General features: G+C 42.7%; 2 protein-coding genes across 2 annotated transcripts; both read left to right on the top strand.

Moving 5' to 3' along the window:
- Positions 1 to 3,667: 3,667 nt before the first annotated feature.
- Positions 3,668 to 6,769, top strand: vsx1 (visual system homeobox 1 homolog, chx10-like; the record flags this gene model as incomplete). The annotated part of the gene is made up of 5 exons (XM_084460952.1): positions 3,668 to 4,058; positions 4,345 to 4,423; positions 4,789 to 4,912; positions 5,649 to 5,829; positions 6,516 to 6,769. 5 exons carry the CDS (start codon positions 3,668 to 3,670, stop codon positions 6,767 to 6,769), a joined length of 1,029 nt encoding a protein of 342 aa, XP_084317078.1.
- Positions 6,770 to 15,185: 8,416 nt separating this feature from the next.
- On the top strand, positions 15,186 to 21,496 carry plek (pleckstrin; the record flags this gene model as incomplete). The annotated part of the gene is made up of 9 exons (XM_084460953.1): positions 15,186 to 15,227; positions 17,566 to 17,721; positions 17,911 to 18,092; positions 18,294 to 18,385; positions 18,725 to 18,909; positions 19,530 to 19,634; positions 20,355 to 20,438; positions 20,720 to 20,792; positions 21,357 to 21,496. The coding sequence occupies 9 exons, from the start codon at positions 15,186 to 15,188 to the stop codon at positions 21,494 to 21,496; spliced, it is 1,059 nt and encodes a 352-aa protein (XP_084317079.1).
- Positions 21,497 to 24,047: the final 2,551 nt, after the last annotated feature.

Raw genomic sequence — 24,047 nt, 5'->3', positions numbered from 1 at the left:
GTAACAACATGTTTATAAATAAATAAATAAATGAGGCCTAGGCCTACTGTAACAACATGTTTATAAATAAATAAATGAGGCCTAGGCCTACTGTAACAACATGTTTATGAATAAATAAATAAATGAGGTCTAGGCCTACTGTAACATGTTTATAAATAAATAAATGAGGCCTAGGCCTACTGTAACAACATTTTTATAAATAAATAAATGAGGCCTAGGCCTACTGTAACAACATATTTATAAATAAATAAATAAATAAATGAGGCCTAGGCCTACTGTAACAACATGTTTATAAATAAATAAATAAATGTGGCCTAGATCTACTGTAACAAAAACGTTTATAAATAAATAAATGAGGCCTAGGCCTACTGTAACAACATGTTTATAAATAAATAAATGAGGCCTAGGCCTACTGTAACAACATGTTTCTAAATAAATAAATGAGGCCTAGGCCTACTGTAACAACATGTTTATAAATAAATAAATGAGGCCTAGGCCTACTGTAACAACATGTTTATAAATAAATAAATAAATGATGCCTAGGCCTAATGTGACAACATGTTTATGAATAAATAAATGATGCCTAGGCCTACTGTAACATGTTTATAAATAAATAAATGATGCCTAGGCCTACTGTAACATGTTTATAAATAAATAAATGAGGCCTAGGCCTACTGTAACAACATGTTTATGAATAAATAAATAAATAAATAAATAAATGAGGCCTAGCCCTACTGTAACATGTCTGAGCGCCCCAGTGCTCCTTGGGCTGATCCTGCTCTTGGATGGGGTAAGTTAGTCATCTAAACAGCCTGTGTGAAGATCACCATGGAGATCACCGCAGGAAATTAGAGCAGAAAGCGATTTTTGATGTTACCTCTTTAAGAGATTAATAATCTTAGCGGCTGAGAAATCTTCTCTGGAAAATAATGACCAGAGAAACGTTTACTGATTAGTCTAATCCCAGATAATCTCATTTGATGGCACCATGAAACCGCAGCCTTGTAATCTGCTCCTTAAAATAATGTTTTTTTCTTCACACAATTTTGCAATAGGCTGTAGGCAGGGAATCCGACTTCACGAGTTTCTTTGTCTAGTTGCCCTGACTTTTTTTAGACTATACTCTCTAATAGTCTAAACCTTTTATTGTAAATTTTAGAAATGTGTTGAATTGAATTGAACCAATAACGCAATGATGTAGGGCTGCAAATGTTGCAAAACTTATTGCTTTGTTTGACATCACTTACCTTAATCTAAATAAATTATTAATTAATCACACCATTAACAAACTGAAATACTTAATTAAAAATGCCTGTCAGTGGTATTATTGCCAATATTCAGGAATAATAATAACCTAGTAAGGTAAACAGCAAATAGTTATATTGCCTGACGACGTCACGTGCCCACCAGTCCAGTGGATTGTTTACGAGATTTGACTGTGATTAATACATAATCATGGTATGAGGATTGTGGACAAATCATTCATAATGTTATAAAATTGAATAAAATGAGTTTTAAATCTCATTATTTAGGTCTTAATTACCAGTAGGCCTATACACTTTCCGAATTTAACTGTGGATCTGAATCATGACTGGTTTTATCATGACAATTCAGATACACTAAATGTTTGTATTTAGCGTCTGTTTCAACATCGATGTTATCAAGGACATCAGACATAGTTGTAATCCAAGTAGCCGTTGCCTACATGTTTAAAACACTCTACAATATCCCTCTTTAATTGATGTGTCCTTTAAAAGTAGATTTCGCACAACTTTTGCTATCCAAATGATAAATTAACCTAAACGAATTTAATGCTTTGATTTAATTATCTTCGGCAAGACGATTTCTAGTTGTTTTTTAACCAGAGATCGACTGACAAGAGAGTCTATTTCCTTAATTAATGAATAGTCACTGGGCAATGTTTTTTTTCATTTAAGGTTCATCCGACTATTTAATCCGATGGGATTACCTTAACTTGGTCCTAGTTTCCAAATTATTTTCAAACATAAGGAGCTTCATTTTCCACAGAGACCTTAGTATTAACTTTATAAAGCTGATCCTGATCACGTCACTGCAATTACGGTTTTGATCCTAATATCTGTTCAGACAGGAAATTTGGTGATGGGTCAGATTACGAACTCTCATTACTACACGAGATTTTCACTGCGCGGGTTTGTTCTGAGTGAAAGGGTTCCGGTGCCGTAATGCACGTGACGTCTATGGATGAAGGCCACACACACACACACACACACACACACACACACACACACACACACACACACACAACTCAATAAAGTGTGTTTGTGTGTGTGAATATCCATTATATATTATCTGCCTTGATATAGATCCCTGATCCCAGAATAGTATAATTTTCAATATATTCCTCATTCTTTTTCCTCATTCTTCTATATTCCTCATTCTTTTTCCTCATTCTTCTATATTCCTCATTCTTTTTCCTCATTCTTCTATATTCCTCATTATTTTTCCTCATTCTTCTATGTTCCTCAATCTTTTTTCTTAAATCTGTAAACTCGACAAATGACACTGTGATTAGACGAAGCCTACAATTATCGAAATGTTAAGTTCTTATTTATTGGTTTATCCAGAGAGGGTCAAAGGGTTTTGGCCTATGATAATAATAATAATAATAATAATAATAATAATAATAAATGCATTATTCGTAGTTTGAATCAAAATTGATAACCAAAAGTGTTGCAATAGCCAACAAAACGAAAATTCTAACACTACAATGAAAATTATTATTTAATTTACACGTATTACTTTTTTCTCTCTCTGGAGAGACCCCCCATTCAAAGGAATTCATGACAAATCATTCCGAGTATTTAATTTGTATTGTTTAAATAGTAAAACATGTTTATTATTTCCCTAGATGATTGACATTGGACCCAATCAAACAAGTCATCAGGAATATCTACCTGGGAATTTAACAACACGGCATTAAAGCCCAAAGTTTAGAGTAGGCGTAATCAGGACTTTTCATAGTCTATAAAAATACTATTCAAATATGAATTAATTAATAATGTTGTCTTTAATCTGGGTTATTCAGCAAAACTGCCCCCCTCCCCGTGAATATTAAACCACCGGCTCTGAAATGCGTTTTCAATATAATAAAATAATATATGTTTCACATGGGTATATCATCCTTTATTTTGACAACTCCATTAAACATATTTCATATAGATTACATATTTTATATATGATTTTTTTGTTGTTATAATAATTTCCCCCTATAACAGCGATGGCTAGGCCAACTTTAGTTCGCAGAGAATTCTGTGATGTTGCATAGAAAAATATGATATAAGGCCTTTACAGTAGAATGTTTTACAGCAGTTAAAACACACACCACCACCACAACAACACCACCAACAACAACAACAACATCCTACATCCTTAGTCAGCCTAAGTGACATTTGCCGTCGAACGAGAAAAACACTTATAACCAATCCAGGGGAGGGGAGAAAATTGGTGGCAATTAATCCTCTGGGATTGAAACGGGGACACGCCCCCTCTGGGTCTGACGAACCCCACATCTGATCTGTGATTGGACGCTGGCGGTTGCCCCTGGGGATAAATGCCCCCTCCGTATGTCGCCTCCCGCCTCGTCACCCCGACCCGCAGCAGAAAGAGAAAGTCGCGTCTTATAACCATGACAGGGAGAGAGGACAGCTCAGACGACAAGCCCAAAGTCAAGATGCTGGCTCCGGCTTTTGGGATGGACAAGTCACGACTTCACGGGTCCGGATTCAGGTCTAAAGGCTTCGCCATCACCGACCTGCTGGGTCTGGACACAGACCTCCAGCCTCGGCCATCTGGGCCTGGATTAAGCGGGAATGGGGACATCCATGGGAGCGCGGGGATCGGGGGCTTCCCTTTCGCTGGAGGGTCGCTGCCCCTGGGCTTGGGGTTCCTGTGCAGCCTGGCGGCCCAGCAGCCCCCGGGGGGGCCGTGTTTCCTGCCCAGTCACATCCCCCTCCTCCAGGCCCGGTCGGAAAGCCATTTCATGCAGAATTTGGAGCAACAAAGAGACGCTTACTCTGGTAGATAAGTTATTGACTAGACTAGGAGCTGTCCAGGGTGCTGAAATGTCCACCTGATACACAGAGCATCATTCTGCATATTAGCTCAGTATTATTCGAGTTCGAGTGCATTCAGAAGTATTGGGTATTGAGTCTTTACTTTTTTCATTTGATACGATGTGTCAAAGCATAGCCTATTCAAACCAACCATTAGACTGAAACTATTACTAACTATGTTATTGATATCATTATTGTGCCTAATTTATTTCAATAATGGTGTCTAATAATTGTGCTTCTTGGTTTTCAGATGACGAATGTCTTTCTGGTGATCGAAACGACTCTAAAAACTCAGGGAATTCACAGAAGAGGAAGAAGAGGAGACACAGGTAGGCCTGAGATGAATGATGAGAGAAACAGCCATTCAACTAATAATAATTATAATTATAGGCCTAATAATTATTGTAATAATTATTATTATAATAGTAATAATCATAACCATAACAACGATAATAATAACGACAGCGATAACAATAACAACAACAGTAATAATAATAATATGAATAATAATATGAATAATAATATGAATAATAATATGAATAATAATATGCATAATAATGATAAGTATAATTAATAATAATAATAATAATAGTAGTAATAATTTAACATCTACATCCAACATGAAACGAAATACATAACTGTTGTGACACAATTCTCATAATAAATGTTTAATAAATGTTGTTTCTCCTGACAGGACGGTGTTCACCTCGCACCAGCTGGAGGAGTTAGAGAAGGCCTTCCACGAGGCGCACTACCCCGACGTCTACGCGCGGGAAATGTTAGCAATGAAGACAGAACTACCCGAGGACAGGATCCAGGTACCATACAAGTTATTATTATATTACTATTATTTACTACTGAATACTTATTACTGACAGTTAGACAGTTAGAGGTTGGGATGTGGGTATAGGGATGAGGGAAATCTCTGCTACATAACTTTTTTGTATTCCTTCTATGTATGTAACTCTCCTACTGTGTACTATTTGCCCCACTATTTTAAGACTGTATATTTATTTGCCCAGGGACTGCGGCCGGAAATTAGCTGTTTAGCTATAACCTTGTACAGTGCATCTCTCCCTATTCTATAGGGTACATGTCTACTGTACCTTGTCCCTGTCTTAAAAATAAATAAAATCAATCAATCAATTAAATTGATAAATTGGAGGTTAATCAAAACGAAAAATGACAAAAATATTTATGAAAACCATAGAGGCTATCAGGCTATCAATGTCAAACTCAATCAATCAATTAAATTGATAATTTGGAGGTTAATCAAAACGAAAAATATGACAAAAATATTTATGAAAACCATAGAGGCTATCAGGCTATCAATGTCAAACTCAATCAATCAATTAAATTGATAATTTGGAGGTTAATCAAAACGAAAAATGACAAATATTTATGAAAACCATAGAGGCTATCAGGCTATCAATGTCAAACTCAATCAATCAATTAAATTGATAATTTGGAGGTTAATCAAAACGAAAAATACGACAAAAATGATGAAAACCATAGAGGCTATCAATGTCAAACTATCAAACATGTTTTTATCAGGTTTGGTTCCAGAACCGTCGCGCCAAGTGGCGGAAGCGTGAGAAGTGCTGGGGCCGCAGCAGCGTGATGGCGGAGTACGGGCTCTACGGGGCCATGGTGCGCCACTCCATCCCCCTCCCAGAGTCCATCCTCAACTCCGCTAAGAGCGGCATGATGGGCTCCTGCGCTCCCTGGCTGCTAGGTGAGCCAGCAGGTCGTTTGCTTTATTCATAATATACCACTTTATTCATAATATACCACTTTATTCATAATATACCACTCAAATATGTATCCGAATCACTTGAATACATAGCTGAGATGTGTTTGTTATTGTCTTTTTAAAAAGTATTTTGTCTGTTCAAATAGAGGCTAGTCTTTATTCATAATATACCACTCAAATATGTATCCGAATCACTTGAATACATAGCTGAGATGTGTTTGTAATTGTCTTTTTAAAAAGTATTTTGTCTGTTCAAATAGAGGCTAGTCTTTATTCATAATATACCACTCAAATATGTATCCAAATCACTTGAATACATAGCTGAGATGTGTTTGTAATTGTCTTTTTAAAAGTATTTTGTCTGTTCAAATAGAGGCTAGTCTTTATTCATAATATACCACTCAAATATGTATCCAATCACTTGAATACATAGCTGAGATGTGTTTGTAATTGTCTTTTAAAAGTATTTTGTCTGTTCAAATAGAGGGTAGTCTAGATATTTAGACAAGTGGTGAATAGGTTAGATTTAGCATATTTAGGATTATTTTAGCATATTTTATTATTATTTTAGCATATTTAAACCTATACAACAGTGTAAATCATGCTTTTTTCAGTGTTGACATTTTAGAAGCATTTGCCTGACTTGTCCCCACGTCCACGTTACGCAGGTATGCACAAGAAATCGATGGAGATCGTGAAGAAGTCCCCTGGCCCCCCGGAGTCCCCTCGCTCGGACCCCTACCCCGAGGAGAGGGACAAGGGGAAGGACAGCGACATGGCGTGGCCGCACCGCGACAACGCCGCGGACGCCGAGGACATGGCGATCGACCTCTCTAGCACATCAAAACAGGACAGCAAGAGCACTTTGAAATCATCTCCGCCTCCGAGGGAATCGAACAGTGACTCAGATGATGAAAGCTAAATGAATATATAGCTGGTCCATGATCTCACCAACATGGCCGACATGAGGACTGTCCCTTTCCAAAGACGCGCAGCGCTCCAATAACGACCGGATGCAGGATACCGTGTGCTTGTTGTCTTATATTCGTTCTTAATTATTGTATTGTTGTTTTATATCTTGTTCTATTCATAATATAATAGACTATTTAATGTCGAATGCTCTGTACAGGTCATACTTATTGTTATTGAAATTAAATTTTAAGAAACATGGAAATACATATTTCTCATCCTTGTGAAAACAAGCTCTAACTCCAGCTATTTCAGACATATTTGGAAACAGGACTACAACATACAGTAGGACTACAGTAGGCCTACACATGCACACTTTGTTGATGATAGCTTTGTTGATGATAGCCTAATGGATATTAACCTAATGGATCGAAACAATGGCCGTATGTTGACAGGCCTAAGGTAATCAAAAACTGTAATAATATCAGAAAAACAAGAACTAGGTTATTTAATGTAGGCTAAATGAAATGCAGATGAATTCAATATTCTTTTCAAAGTGGTATACACATTACATTACAGTCATTTAGCAGACGCTTTTATCCAAAGCGACTAACAATAATTGCATTTAAAAGCCAATGTCCTACTACTTGCCAGAACTCACAAGTGCATCTTCTCTCTAAAACAAGTGACTAAGAGCATAATCTAGTGCTGCAGGCAAAGTGCAAGAATAGCAATCTAAAATACAGTACAATACAATACAATAAAATACAATAAGTGCTTAGGAGGGAGGATTGTTGTCACTGTTAAAATGTTCCTGTAAAAAAACAGTAAACAGCTGGCAGCAGGGTTGCCATTATGTTACTGTAAAATGTACATCTTTTTACTGTCACAAAAATTTACGGTTTTGTACAGTTAATGAAAAATAGCCTACAGTATGAACTGGTTTTTAAATTTACTTTCACAGTATTTTACAATTAACTGACTTAAGTTTTTTTGTTATTGTTTCTACATACATTTCAATAAACTTTATTTTTTAAATCCTAAATAATCCTAAAACTGACAGGTTATACACAAGAATAGTCACACATACATACATACTGCAGTGGTACAAATAAAACAAAAATATAAAATAAAATATTTTGTCAGTATAATGCTGTCTGTAAAAAACAGTTTAACATAAAAATAAACATTTAATGAATAGCGCCATACATGTAACATCATGTCATCATGTCCAGATATGAACTGTATGTTGAGGCTCAAAGCACATCGTGTAGTAAGGTGTGGAAGTCCAAGGTAGTAGTCTAGTGTAGTAAGGTGTGGAAGTCCAAGGTAGTAGTCTAGTGTAGTAAGGTGTGGAAGTCCAAGGTAGTAGTCTAGTGTAGTAAGGTGTGGAAGTCCAAGGTAGTAGTCTAGTGTAGTAAGGTGTGGAAGTCCAAGGTAGTAGTCTAGTGTAGTAAGGTGTGGAAGTCCAAGGTAGTAGTCTAGTGTAGTAAGGTGTGGAAGTCCAAGGTAGTAGTCTAGTGTAGTAAGGTGTGGAAGTCCAAGGTAGTAGTCTAGTGTAGTAAGGTGTGGAAGTCCAAGGTAGTAGTCTAGTGTAGTAAGGTGTGGAAGTCCAAGGTAGTAGTCTAGTGTAGTAAGGTGTGGAAGTCCAAGGTAGTAGTCTAGTGTAGTAAGGTGTGGAAGTCCAAGGTAGTAGTCTAGTGTAGTAAGGTGTGGAAGTCCAAGTATTGGGCGATGGCAGGGGAGTGGTTAGTGAATAAGTTATGGCCCACTCGAACACACTTGATAGCCCTGTGTGTGTGTGTGTGTGTGTGTGTGTGTGTGTGTGTGTGTGTGTGCGTGTGTATGTCTGCAGAGAGAAAGAGAGAGAGTGAAAGAGAGTGAGGGAGAGAGAGAGGAGAGATGAGTTCCAAAATAACTTATATTGCAACTTCTCACATAAAATCAGCATGTGTGCCCCTCATTTCCTCTTATCATAATGTGGACTATGACCATAAAAATCAAAAGAAAAAATATCACAAATCCTGAAATACTTCATAAACAAGTAATGGGATTGAATAATCTCACCATTTTAAATGAAATCCCACTCAAAGTCCATGAGTCTCCTCAGCAGAGTGGTTACATGTGGGTTTTGTTGTGTATTCATTCAAGATGATTGATACTGTAAGTGATTAATGGAATATGGAGCCACAGAACTACTTGTTATTGTGTAGTAATAAGGGTGTTGTCCGGTTTTGATAGCAACTATGAGCATCTCTGTCGTGCGCTCCCCTTGAAGATGGATTGGTACATGTTCTGGGGTGCGTTTCAAGGTATACCTTTGCGAAGGGACAGTTTTTCCTACGAGTGTTTCCCAGACTATCCCTTAGTTGGCGCCTGAAGATACATCTTTAGGTCCATCCCAAGATACATCGTTAGGTCCATCCCAAGACACATCGTTAGAGGAGCTGTCCCTGGGCGCGGTGCTGAAAAAAGAATGAATCGATGCCGCACACATCGATGGCCATTCGTCAAGTCACAGAAATGACGTGCCAATATAATACGTTGTGTAAATCATTGTTATTTCAGGCTAATATTACCAAAAAGGAAGTTATGCCATTGCATCAAAGTAAATATACAAGAAAGAACATGGATCGGATCGGGTCATATAAGCCTCGTCTGGGATGTCTTGAAAGGAAAAAAACACATGAATGATGATAGGCAATGATGATCGCAAAATGAACACTAATTTAGTCATCACACAAACAAAGGTGTAATGCTCATATGAATAGCACCTGTGTCAGTAGCATTCCCGCGTTAGAATCCACGCGGATACGATGACTAATTGACTTAATTAATCTCTAATGGAGAGGGTCGACGTCGGAATCGCGTAGTCTGACTACGGGGGTTCCACAAGGGTCTGTCCTGGGTCCTCTCCTGTTTTCCCTCTACACTACATCTCTGGGCTCTGTCATTCGCTCGCATGGCTTCTCCTATCACTGCTATGCCGATGACACCCAACTGGTTCTGTCATTTCCCCCTTCTGATACAGAAGTGGAGACACGCATAGCTGGGTGCTTGGCTGACATTTCGGAGTGGATGACGACACATCACCTCAAGCTCAATCTGGACAAGACTGAGCTGTTGTTCCTCCCGGGGAAGGGCTGTCCGCACCGGGACCTGGCCATCACCATTGAAGACACAGTGGTGACCCCGACTCGGACTGCGAGGAATCTGGGTGTGACCCTGGATGACCAACTGTCATTTTCCTCACATGTCACATCCGTCACACGTTCCTGCAGATTCATGCTCTACAACATCAGGAGGATTCGCCCTTTCCTCACTAATGAAACGGCGCAGGTACTCATCCAGGCCCTGGTCATCTCCCGCCTGGACTACTGCAACTCCCTCCTCGCGGGGGCACCGGCGTCAGCCATTAAACCTCTGGAACTTGTCCAGAAAGCTGCTGCTCGCCTGGTGTTCAACCACCCCAAGTTCTCCCACACAACTTCCCTTCTCCGTTCCCTACACTGGCTCCCTGTAGCGGCTCGCATCCAGTTTAAAACTCTGGCGCTAACCTACAGGGCAATGAAAGGAACAGCCCCCTCCTACCTCCAGGCCATGGTCAAACCCTACATCCCCTCCCGACCACTACGCTCTGCTACCTCAGGGCGACTGGTTGCCCCGTCACTCCGAGGCTCCTGCGGTCGATCGACACGGTCACGGCTCTTCTCTGTCCTGGCCCCGCAGTGGTGGAATGAGCTGCCCACTGATGTCAGGACAGCAGAGTCGCTGCCCATCTTTCGTCGCAGGCTCAAAACTCATCTCTTCAAGAAGTACTACAACAATCCTCCCACCTAAGCACTTATTATATTATATTGCACTGTACTTTAGATTGTGATTCTTGCACTTTGCTTCAGCACTAGATTATGCTCTTAGTCACTTGTTTGTTTTAGAAAGAAGATGCACTTGTGAGTTCTGGCAAGTAGTAGTACATTGGCTCTTCCTACGTTAAATGCAATTATTGTTAGTCGCTTTGGATAAAAGCGTCTGCTAAATGACTGTAATGTAATGTAATGTAATGTAACTTAATCAGGCACCGGTGTGTGCGCCACCCAGGGAGTGGACTGTCATCCGCAAAAAAGTGGCGGGACTTCGCCAGCCAGGTGAAAAGTCGGGTGGCGGCGGTGCGAAGAGAGGCGGGGACGACCGGCGGTGGGCAGAGCACCGTGCCTCCCCTCACCCCGGAGGAGGAGAAGGCGCCGGCCATCATCGGCCCCACAGCCTCCCAAGGCATCGCTGGTGGCATCGCCGTGGAGGCTGCAGAGGGCCCCTCCAACACCCGGTCACCCCACCCCTCCCACTGCTCAGCTGAGTCACCCCACCCCTCCCACTGCTCAGCTGAGTCACCCCACCCCCTCCCACTGCTCAGCTGAGTCACCCCACCCCTCCCACTGCTCAGCTGAGTCATCCCACCCCTCCCACTGCTCAGCTGAGTCACCCCACCCCTCCCACTGCTCAGCTGAGTCACACCCACCCCTCCCACTGCTCAGCTGAGTCACCCCACCCCTCCCACTCCTCTGGAGAGGACACCCCAGCACGGTCCGACCGCTCCACGCGCTCGCCCCACACCTCCCACACACCCTGTGATGACCCCACCCAGCAGGCCCTCGCGGAGGCACAGTTCCAGCGGCCCTCATCTCTACGCCCATCATCCTGCCCACCCCAGGTAGGCTAAGTGTATCTTGTACGCTGTCTGTTCCCATTCTGCATGCATTCCATTCAATGTCGCTAATTTAATTCTCCTCCTTTGTAGATGATCCAGAGGCCTGAGACGCACTGCACACACTCACCACACTACACACACTTACCACACACACTAACCACACCCCGCCCACCCACCACACTGCACACACTACACACACTCACCACACACACTACACACACCCACCACACACACTCACCACACACAGTACACACACTCACCACACTACACACACACACACTACACACACTCACCACACCCCGCCCACCCACCACACTACACACTCACACTACACACACTCACCACACCCCGCCCACCCACCACACTACACACACTCACCACACACACTCACCACACCCCACCCACCCACCACACCACACACACTCACCACACACACTACATACACTCACCACACACACTACACACACACACTCACCACACACACACTACACACACTCACCACACACACTACACACACTCACCACACACACTCACCACACCCCGCCCACCCACCACACACACTACACACACTCACCACACCACTCATCCTTCCTACGTGTTGCTACCTTGTCGTGGTGGGAAGGCTTGTGTGTCCATGACCATGAAGGCTATACCAGCGGGGGGGTCACCCCCCAGCAGGTTCAACCATGCCGGGCAGGTTTCACGTAGAGGCCAGACGAAAAGCAACACCTGGCCCTCCAGGTTGGGGGTTGGGCGTGGGGCTAACAACCCCACCCCGGAAAAGGACAACCTGTTACAGCATTTACACCAAACACATCTTGACTCTTAAGAATAAACTATTTTTCTACCAAAGTTACTTATTCTCGATTGTTCTTTCTTCTAATGGTGTGTCGTACTTTGAAGGACAAAAGTGCATCTGTCTGAAGGACAAACCTGCCCATGTTTTTTCCCAACCAACATTAAACTAATTCCCTTCATCCTGTATATTTGTCGTTTCTTGCCACATTACAACAGTAGAGCTTTGGAAGAAGGCACACAATATGACAAACATTTGTACTATCACTAAATACTGTGAATCTGTTAGCAAAGTTCACTATAAGGACAACAGTATTGGGCCACCTACACATTAACTTTCATGACATCCCATTCTAAATGAATAGGCATCATATGGAGTTGGTCCCCCCTGTGCAGCTATAACAGCCTCCACTGTTCTGGGAAGGCTTTCTACAATATTCTGGAGTGTGTGTGAGGATATTTGACTATTCATCTAGATGGTCTCATTGGATTAATCAATTCACCAGGATATCTGTCTGACATTGTATAAAGACAGCCAGACAAGCTATGTCATCAAATTATCCCTTTACATAAGAACATGTTGTTGTTGTTCACAAAGTGGATTATATTAGGCTATGGATAGTCCCGATATGTTGTTTGTCTGTCTTGCATTTTGTTTTAACGCTTTTAATGTCTCATGTAAAGCACCTTGGATTGCCCTGTGGCTGAAATGTGCTATAAATAAACTTGTCTTGCCTATTGTATGAAGCAATCGTATCTTCATGTGTGTATAGCACCCTCTTGTGGACACTATGACCCTTCAGTTCAACTCCCATATCAAAGATAATGTTGCTCTCTTCCTTGTAGAATGAGAACTATTCATAGAAAGGGGTGCAGGTTTGATGTATCAATAGGGAAGTTAGCCAAATGTTGTCGTCTTTTCATTTCCAATTACTTAAATGTCTTCTTACGGTTCTTAAGAAGACATTTAAGAAGACACTTAAGAAAATGTTCAGGAATGAGGACCATTTGGAGAGCAGAGATTAGATTTAGCTGAAAAGTGATAGAATTGTATACAAAAGCATGTCTGTAGGAGCCATAATGTTTATTTTGTTTGTGTATGTTTATATTTGGTTTATTGTTTATGAGCCTGCATAACTGCCTTTGTTTATTGTCTATTATTTTGTCATTGGGTTCCTCTAATTGTTCTGTGTGGGTGTGTCTACCTACAGGGTGTGGTTCTACCTACATAACTAGAGGGAGGGCCTAGAACAGGTTCATTCATTTCTTTGTTTAGTTTCATATTGTTCTCTTCCTCATAAGTTAAAGTGCTATTTAGTTTGATTTAATAAAACCTTAAACGTCATTTTCGTCTGGACATGGATCTATCCAACGAGTCAAACTGCAACGAGTCCATCTAAACCTCTCAGCGACCCTGTATTATTTTGTTTAGAAGTCGCTACAATAATGTCATAATATATTTCAAACTACAGTATGCCTTAACTAATAGCCCGCCCACTCCTCAGCTCACACATGGCTGCATCCGGAAGTTAAGGAAGCCGAAATGACACATTTGCAGGAGGGACGCTTAACCGAGCCCACAGATGTATTTTGGAGTCAACACTTCCCTTTGTGCTGTGATGCCTGCGTAGTGTGGATAACCGTTTCCTGTGACACATTCTATGATAAGAACTGGGCGGCTGCAATATCTGGCTGGTTTGCTCCCGGGCCACAGTGTCGCTCTGAGATGTGGAAGCCCTATTCACTATATAGTGCACTATATAGGGCGTCAGCCATTTTGTTTGTAGTGTCCGAATTCTCCACGGAATTTTCGTTCCCTATATAGTCCACTATTTATTACCCACAATTCACCTTGATTTGCAGGGAACAGTGCATGTACCCTACATTTTCTCCGTTCCCTAGGTAGTTCACTACATGGTGAACCCTATATAGGGAATAGGGAGTGAGGGAACGAGGGAGCGATTCCGAACACAGAGTGACCCTAGGGGGTGACTGTGGTCAGCTGATGTGGTTGTGTGCTTGTTGATTGGAGGGAAGATGAGTTGGTGTAAGTCAGTGTAACGAGGACTTGGGTAATAAAGGTTAAATGTTGAAGCAAATCGTCAGTAAAGTTGAGTCAGAGAGCTACGTTCTCTGAAACTCTGACACAGTGACAGTCCCGAAGCATATTTAAGCAATAATCTAGTTTAGTAAAAAGTTTATTGCTTTTATACAACGGTTACTACATCTATTAGTGTAAAATAAACACACAGCAATGTAAAATATTAACATTTATTCAAAACGAAGCATCATTCCCTCAATTCCGCCGAGCAAAATAGTTCCCCTAACAAAAGGGTTGCCAAGCAACAACAACAACTACAATGCATTGGATCAAATGGGAGGCGCATTAATACTGAAAATGGAATGATATGCGGTCCCAGGTGTGTGTTACAAAGTATTTTAACACGGCTTCCAGCCAATCAGAATCAAGAACCAGAACTAACCGTTGTATAAAAAGTATTTTAACACGGCTTCCAGCCAATCAGAATCAAGAACCAGAACTAACCGTTGTATAAAAAGTATTTTAACACGGCTTCCAGCCAATCAGAATCAAGAACCAGAACTAACCATTGTATAAAAAGTATTTTAACACGGCTTCCAGCCAATCAGAATCAACAACCAGAACTAACCGTTGTATAATGCTCATTTACACACCCATCCAGATGAGCTGTAAGGGGGTTAGGGTTAGGGTTAGGAGCTGCAGCCACAGACGTGAATAACCCAACCGCTGAGAGAGGAAATAGCTGCTCACTCGTTGTGACACTCCCTCTTTACAAAGAGGCGCACTTCCCCCTACTGCTTTCCTCTTTAAAACGTTCAATACACCCACAGAGTTTGCAACAGTCACACAAACACACCCACATACCTGTACACACACGCCAGCAGCAGAATGGAGCCGGAGCAGATCAGAGAGGGATACCTGGTTAAAAAGGTAAGGAGGTGGAGTAGACACCGACCACGACTACACATTATGCTGTTTGTGATGTATTCATGCAACTGAATGTTTGTAGAGGTCACTTGTATTGCAGGAGTGTTGATAATCACACAGTCTGTTGTTGCGAGTGGATGCTGTGGACGACTAGCTGGATAAAAAGTTTGTTTTCTGAGTTTGAACATGACCAGTCAGAGTGAAGTTACACAATAATCCGTTGGCACTAACTGCCCATTTACCTCAACTGTCATATTCAAGCTTCCGTTGGTCATTTCTGACAATGAAACCTGATCCAGCTTTATTGTTCTTCTATAACATCTCTCTCTGGTTTGAAACGGCAGCTTTCTGTTTGTGGAGAAGCTGTGACCACACAAACCACAGATCTGTGGACTGAGCTGCACCTTCCTACTTCATACTACTCGGCGGGGGGGGGGCGGCGGTATAGCTCAGTTGGTAGAGCGGGTCGTTCAGTGATCGTAGGGTCGGTGGTTCGAATCCCGGCTCCTCCTGACTACCTGTGGAAGTGTCCTTGGGCAAAGACACTGAACCCCAAATTGCTCCCAATGAGCAGGCTAGCTCATGGCATACCTTGCATGGCAGCTGCCGCCATTGGTGTGTGAATGGCGCTCCGGGCCAGTGTAACAACTGGATGGGGAGCGCGTTCCAAATGCGGTACCTATAAATGCGGTACCTACTCATGGACAACATCTAGATGAGTAACACACAAGGGCTGGGACCCATGCCAACGGACTGACAATAGGCTTCCCCATAACACAAGTGATCCTACAATTTTGGCAAAAATTACATTTTTAATTTCTATTTATCCTTGTATGTAAATATGTTTTACTCTACTAAAACCTAGTTCTCGGTACGCCCATGTGAAGCAGAGGAACATTAAGAAAAGGGGAACAGCAGGAGACATAATAATAAACACCGCCATAAAATGCATTAATTCATTTGGGGTTTATTAATATGTCTATTGCCACCAAAAAAATGTGGAAAATAGAAAAAAACGAAACCAGAAAGCATGCATGTGACAAGTGAGGGTAAAACCTACAGAACATTCTTCACATACATTCTTTCGATACGTGTTCTGACACCACATGCCCAAAACGGCCCAGAGGAACCAAGGGATATAGTTGAATCTACTGCCATGGATGCTTTACTGAGGCTATGGAACTACAACAGTTCTGTGAATAGCCCAGCCAGGTGGAAAGTTGAAGGGAAGTGTGTATGTTCAGATTTACTTTTCAAAATGTAGTTTTCTAGTCAGAATGTGACCACAAGGTGAAGTGAGACTGAACAACAGCACACTTTCATTTCAACCCCAATAAGAATAGATTTGATTTCTCAGCCAATTTTTGTGGCTGTCTAAGTTCTTTCCACTCCTTTCCACATTGTGTGCTCGGCGACACCTAAAAATACCATCCTTAATCACTTCCTATAGTTGAGCAAGGGCAGTGGAATTCACTGCTTCCCTTTTCTTCATTTGCTTCATGCGAGTCATAAAGTGGGGGCGGCTGTAGCTCAGTTGGTAGAGCGGGTCGTTCAGTGATCGAAGGGTCAGCGGTTCGAATCCCAGCTCCGACTGTCCACATGTCGAAGTGTCCTTGAGCAAGACGCCTAACCCCAAATTGCTCCCAATGAGCAGATTAGTGCCTTGCATGGTAGCTACCGCCATTGGTGTGTGAATGTGTGTGTGAATGGGTGAATGAGAGGCCATTGTAAAGCGCTTTGAGTGCCGCTAAGGTGGAAAAGCGCTATATAAGTGCAGTCCATTTACATATAAAGAAGTATGAACCGCTATAATTTGGCAAGTAATGCAGCATGCACATTATCATCAATGACTGAGCATATCATCATTGTTTCTCTCATCATTGAGAGATTGATTAAGAGAACCGGTTTTGGTTCAAACTCTCCCAGACCGATGTTATCAATAATGATTGTCAACAACCAATCCTGACATGTGACTGTGGTCTAAGAATCATCAGCCTACAGTAGCTATTGGTGAATTGAATTGAATTGAAACCTTTATTGCCCCAGAGGGGAATTTGTTTAGCACACATCGAGCATATAGAAAACATTAAAATGTACGCCCATCACCAACACCACAATGTCACCAACCACCATCATCGTCATCACCATCCTCACCAACATCATCGCATCAACATCATCATCACTGCAACAGGCATCAACAGCTGCTCAACAACTTAATGCTTCTTGGCACAAAAGAAGTGCCGGCTCGTTTCGTCCTTGTGCCATAGTGCCACTATGCCGCAAACTTGTCAAGGGTCAAAGTGCACCAGTACTTGACCAAGCCCTCGTTGGCGGTCTGCAGGGGACGGTGCTGAACTCCTGGAAGGTGCTTTGGGTGGTGCTGTCGGAGGACGCGGTGGAGTTCTACAAGAAGAAGACGGACAACGTACCCAAGGGGATGATTCCACTGAAGGAGGCCACTCTGACCAACCCATGCCAGGACTTCAGCAAGAAGACGGTATGGAGAGAGAGAGAGGGGGGGATGTTCTTCACCTAGAGTTTTATCTTTGCTCAGCGAGACCCTGTTGTTGTTGAATAGAAATGGCATTGATTTTCACATAGAAGAGGTATGCTCACAGCAAGGTCAACTTATATCCACCCCAACTTCCACCAAACGTTAAATCGCAGTATGTCGTTCTCCTTCAAGTTGGTCTTCAAGATCAGCACGTCCAAGAAGCAGGACCACTTCTTCCAGGCCACACACCTTGAGGAGAGGGAGGCCTGGGTGAAGGACATCAAGAGAGCCCTCAGCTGTCTGCAGGCGGGCCGGAAGTTCGCCAGGAAGTCCACACGGAGGTCCATCCGCCTGCCCGACACCGTCAACCTCAGGTACAGCCCACCATAGGACATGGGGGGACACAGATCTCACAGGTTCTGGACTGATGGGTCTAAATAGGGGGCTGGTTAGGACCGTCACCATAGTTTATAATATTCTAATTCCTCTGTGGATCCAAGGGTGTCTGTGTTGTCCAGAGACGCCATGAGGTAACTGTTAGAAATGTCTTCGTTGTCATCCGTTTCTCTCCTCAGTGAGCTGTACCTGCTGATGAAAGACCAGGATGATGGAGTGAAGGAGATGAAACTGGAGAAGGACAAGAAGGTGTTCAACCATTGCTTCACAGGTATCCACCACACAGCCCTCACGTTCGGGGTTAGCGGACTTGAGTCACAATAGTCGTCATCACAACATGTACAGTACGGTACGGAGGTATTTCTATGGTGTTGAGAACCATTCTGGGCTGAGTTTCCCAGAGGCATCGTAGCGCTACGTTCATCGTAAGCTACGGCGTTCATCGTAGCGCTACGATGAACGTAGCGCTACGATGCCTCTGGGAAACTCAGCCCGGTTTCTCTTTCTCTCTCCCTCGTTCTCTTCCCTCCCCCCTCTCTCTCCCATTATCTCCCTCTCTCTCTGTCGGTCTCTCTCTCTCGCTCTGTCTGTCCCCCCCTTCTTCCCTCAGGTGGAACGGTGGTAGACTGGTTGATTTCCAAAGGGAAGGCCAGGAACCGCGCAGAGGCTCTGATGCTGTCCACGGGGCTCCTGAACGAAGGCTACTTGCAGCCAGCGGGAGACGTGTCCAAGCAAGGGGTCGAGGGAGGGACAGAGTCCGTCCTCCTGGACGACCCGGTCGCTTTCTACTACTTTGTGAGTCGGCGCCTTGGTCCGCGGGCGCTTTAGCTCAGAGGGATGTCTGGACGTTCGAATCGCATACTACCCTACTATATAGTATGCCAAAAGAGTATGTAGTATGTTCCAATACATAGTATGCCACATGCAGTATGGCAAAAATACCAGGATGTCCTACTACATCCGGTCGTGTTTTGCAGTATGCAAGCCAGCAGACTTTTCTGGCTATTCCGACCCACAATCCTGTGCGCAGCGGAAATTACAGTCGCATGTGTGAGTCACACCGGAGGCGTTATGATGAATCCCAGCTGTGGATGAATGTCGCTTAATGGACTGTGAGGGATGTGGTCAAATTTCAAGGTGCAATGTTATGACAAAGTAGTATGTCCAAATTGTATGCATACTGCGTGCAAAGGATATACTTTCTAGGGGCAGCTGGAGTACATACTCGTAGTAAAAAGTCGAAGTATGCGGTTCAGAATACTGCTTTCGACCTGGACCAGCTACTGTAGATAAAATTGAGCGTCTTGACTCAAATTGGTTTATTTCTTATGGCGAGGACCTCGTCTGGTATGGGCGTCTTGAGGACCTGTGTGCTGCTGGAAGTGAGCATGGGTTGATGTTGTGTGGCGTTGCAGGCAGACAGTGGATTCTTCTGCGAGGGTTACTCCAGCGATGAGGACGGGATTGTGAAGGAGGAGTTCAGGGGGAATATCGTCAAACAGGGATGTTTGCTCAAACAGGTGAGACACACACACACACACACACAATTCTTTTAGTTGATTGGTGATGCTTTACACATTCATTTAAGTGTTTACATGTACATTTGAGTCATTACTGTAAGCAGTATTGTGTAGAGAAAGTCAACCTTGATTGTACATCCCAGTCAGTAAAACCTTATCTGAGAAACGGTAACAACAGTAGTCAGTGCTAGATCATTCAGTATACACATAACCTTATGAAGAGGTGGGAACAATGCCTATGGCAATAAGCAGAACTGAACATCATGATTCACGCATAGCGTTTCTCTTAATCGGACTGGTTTTACTTTGTATGGCAAGATATTCTAATATTTTGTATGGCAAGATGAACTCAACTGTACGGAAGAGCATTAGGGCCAACAACTGCTTTTTTTTTTTGAAGCTTCTGAGTTTAAAGTCAGAATTTCTGACTTTAAAGTCAGAATTTCTGAGAAAAAAGTCAGAAATAACTTCTGAGATTAAAGTCAGAATTTCTGAGATTAAAGTCAGAATTTCTGAGAAAAAAACTCGGAATTTCGGAGAAAAAAAGTCAGAAATAACTTCTGAGAAAAAAGTCAGAATTTTCCGACTTTAAACTCAGAAGCTTAAAAAAAAAAAAAACTGCTGTTGGCCCTAATGCTCTTCGGTACAACTGCTAAATACTGCAACAGGAAATATTTTGTGTTTGTTTTGTTAGTTAACTAGCTAACCCTTTTTATGCAGGGGCATCGGAGGAAGAACTGGAAGGTGAGGAAGTTCATTCTGAGGGACGATCCTGCGTATCTTCACTACTACGACCCCACCAAGGTACAAACACACAGACCTGTATCTGTCACGACCCTACCAAGGTACACACACACAGACCTGTATCTGTCACGACCCCACCAAGGTACAAACACACAGACCTGTATCTGTCACGACCCTACCAAGGTACACACACACAGACCTGTATCTGTCACGACCCTACCAAGGTACAAACACACAGACCTGTATCTGTCACAAGGACATTCATATTTTCCATTATTTCCCACTTGTTGTTAAACTGACAAGTCTCTCATCCATTCTCATCCCTCTCTCTCTCTGTACAGGGGGATGACTACCCCCTAGGTTCGATCCACCTGAGAGGGTCTGTGATTACAGCAGTGGAGCATGTCTCTGACGGTGAGCTGGTCTCTCTGTGAGACAGACTAGGGGTCTCTCTGACAGGCTGGGCAGGGTTAGGGTTAACCCTAACCCTAACCCTGAATGGTTGTTGTTTAACAGCAAAGCTCCCTTTTAAAGTCGCAATGACATGAAAAAAGCATTCTGTCCCATTTTGGTTCACATAATTGGTCATAGTGTTCACCTATTCAATGATGTATGCCCAAAAAATTACAAAGTTCTACTTTTGTTGTAATCTTATATCAAAGTATATAATTTCTTACTTCCTGGAAAACGGTAGGTCACGTGCAATGACGACAACAGGTACCTTAGATTTTAGGCCAATGATCTCACGACATCCACCCGTCAATCAACGCTATCCTTCTATCGAATCTGTCTAAAGTTCTTAAAACCCGTCCACTTGTCAATGTTGCAATCAAATTCCTCTAAACATATGTCCCGCCCTCATAGCTCGTTTGCGTCGGAAATACGTCAAACTACGGAAGTTAGATGATCTCAAACGTCCGTTTCAGTGCGACTTTAAAGTCTTAACCCTAACGACCCCTCCTCTCTCCCCCCCCCCAGCCAAGAAGTACGACGTCGACGGGAACCTGTTTGAGATCATCACTTCAGACGACACGCACTACTTCCTCCAGGCGGCCGCGGCCGAGGAGAGGAAGGACTGGATCAAAGCCATCCACACCGTGTCGAAGATGGGCAAATGAGAACATGCAGCCTCTCTCAACACCAAGCGCATGGGGGCTGGGTGACCGCATGGCATTCTGGGGGCTGGGTGACCGCATGGCATTCTGGTGGTCAAAGCTGCGACTGCAACACTCAGGAAACGGAATAGTTAAAAAGGTAGTGTGCTATTTTGGACATTTGACCCCATTTGTGGTCTGTTTACCATGAATCGTAATCCAAATATTTTTAGGTGTTTGGCATGACTTGAGTGAAAACAAGCGCTAGGGGAATGCTTATGTCCGAGCCATGCCAAACACCTAAACAGATTGCGATACATTTCACAGGAGGGCATATTGAGGCTGGTGAGATTACACGCTGTGCTTCCCGTCTCGGAAAACCACTTCACGATAGTTTTTCCGACACATTTACATATGCCCCATTGACTTCCATTGTAGCCTAGCGAGAGTCTGCGTAAAAACTGCATCTAGCTCAATACTGGAAGTGAAATTATGATCTCTATAGTATGTTTCAGGTTCATGGTAGACAGACCACACATAGGGCTAAATGTCCAAAATAGCACACTACCCCTTTAATGTGAAACTGAAATTATGATCGTTTCAAATGTTTTCTTCATGTATTTATTTCAAGGGTTGGTTTATTCATTCACTGTATAAAGAGAACACATGCTTTCTCTTTAAGACTTTCAGACAAAGATTTGTTTATTGTAGCTACTCTCACCCTCGGTTAACACAGGATATGACAGAGAAGGTGTGAAGTCATTCGGAGAGATGCTTCTGTATGTTCTGTCATGTTGGTCTATTTCTTCCTTCCATGTTTAGCTGTCTTTCAAGAGTAAGAGATGAACAGAAAGCAGGATAATCGTACTATTCCAGATGGTTCCCGTTTCTGAATGTCTTATCAAGTCCTGTCATGTGTGTCCGTGTCATCTTGTGGGTTTTACTATAGTCTTGATTAAAAAAACAGAACATTCCCATACACATGACACACGTTTCCTCTTGCACATGCATTGTGTTGACGTATTGTATTGAACAAGATAATGTGCAAGAGGAAACTCATGTGTGTGTACTCTTTTTTGGGGGTCTGGATTTGGGAGTGTGGTGGTTGAGGTCCCAGCACAGACAACACAGTGGTGTGTCCATGTTAGCATTGTTTTATACTAGTTGTGTCAAAATGTCTTCATATACTGTAGTCAATAGGTCATTTAACTGAGCTTCTGCCAGTGAGAACCACACGAAAGGCCTTGTTCTTGGTGTAAAAATGAGTGTACATTATAACTATGGCCTATCTTGACTATCATCCTGAATTGTATTCGTATTGCCTTTTTCTAATGTTCCACTTACGCCAATTCCATTAGATGCAAGTCAGCGCGTTCCCCATACATTCCCGCTAATTTGATTCACTTACTTTCTTTGAATTCTTCTTTTCTTGGTTGATGATTCCAGCTCGTTCAGCGTGTATGAGTGTGTGTACGTGCATGGTTTCGGTTGTGTGACGCATGCGCGTGTGTTTGCATCCAACCAAACAATCCAAGTTCAAATAATAACTTTCTAACTTCAAAACAAGTGTAAATAAATCAAAGCTCGGGATACTGTTGACTGTTCCCCGATGGCATCTACCATGACCAGCACACCTGTCTCAATTAACTGGGGGGAAGTCATGTGTCCATGTGTGGACTATATTTCCTGTCCTTCCTGTCACAAATGTCCATCGGGTGGAGTCATTGTTCATTTAATATATACAAACCATTTTCTTTCCAAAATGGCCTCCAACAGTATGACATTGTCAATATCTCTCACTCAATAAATCCAAGAACACTTGCTCCTAATCCAGTGTACTTGCACCTCTAGTCATAGATATAGATACTTCAAGGGGTGTAGTGGAGGGTAAACCCAAGTAAACTCAGTTTACTCCCTCCGGACGATCTATTCTAGCATCAACCCCAGACTGATAAAGTGCTGATGAAGTGATAAAATAGCAATGACAGGTAAATATTCGGAATTCTGAGAGGAAAGAGTCATTGTTTGCCGTGTGTGTGTGTGTCTGTGTGTGTGTGTGTCTGTGTGTGTGTGTGTGTGTGAGAGAGAGAGCATGTAAGGCTGTGAGATCTCTTTTTGAACACAAGATGGCGCTATATAACTATGTGGCATGCCTCGGTCTCAGACCGTACAGTACTGTACACTACACAACCAGTGTCTCCTCGGGATGAGGATGTTGTCATAGAAATTGTAGTTTCACCACCTCACCACCTCCCTCAACCTTTCACATAGCTGTGCTAATCTAATTTATGACAGGATGACCTCCAGGAGGTCAACACACCTAGACGTTGTCTGCTCCAGAATAACCATCCTTTGTCCCTTTGTCCCTGCAAGAATTACCGCCTTTTCTCATGTCACGTGTCTGTATTCTCGACCACTGTTGATGACGCCTGCCATTTAATATGACGCGTACAATGGGTTAGCCAATCACATCCCTGGAAGCGCCATACCTGTGTATTGCTTGAATATAAGGCCGCGCAAGACCAGACTGCGGCACTTCTGTTGGATAAACCACTCAAGTGCGTCGTCCTGAAGT

The sequence above is a fragment of the Borostomias antarcticus genome, assembly GCF_949987555.1.
Source record: "Borostomias antarcticus genome assembly, chromosome: 34".
NCBI classification, from domain to species: domain Eukaryota; kingdom Metazoa; phylum Chordata; class Actinopteri; order Stomiiformes; family Stomiidae; genus Borostomias; species Borostomias antarcticus.
This window is presented reverse-complemented; position numbering and strand designations above follow the sequence as displayed.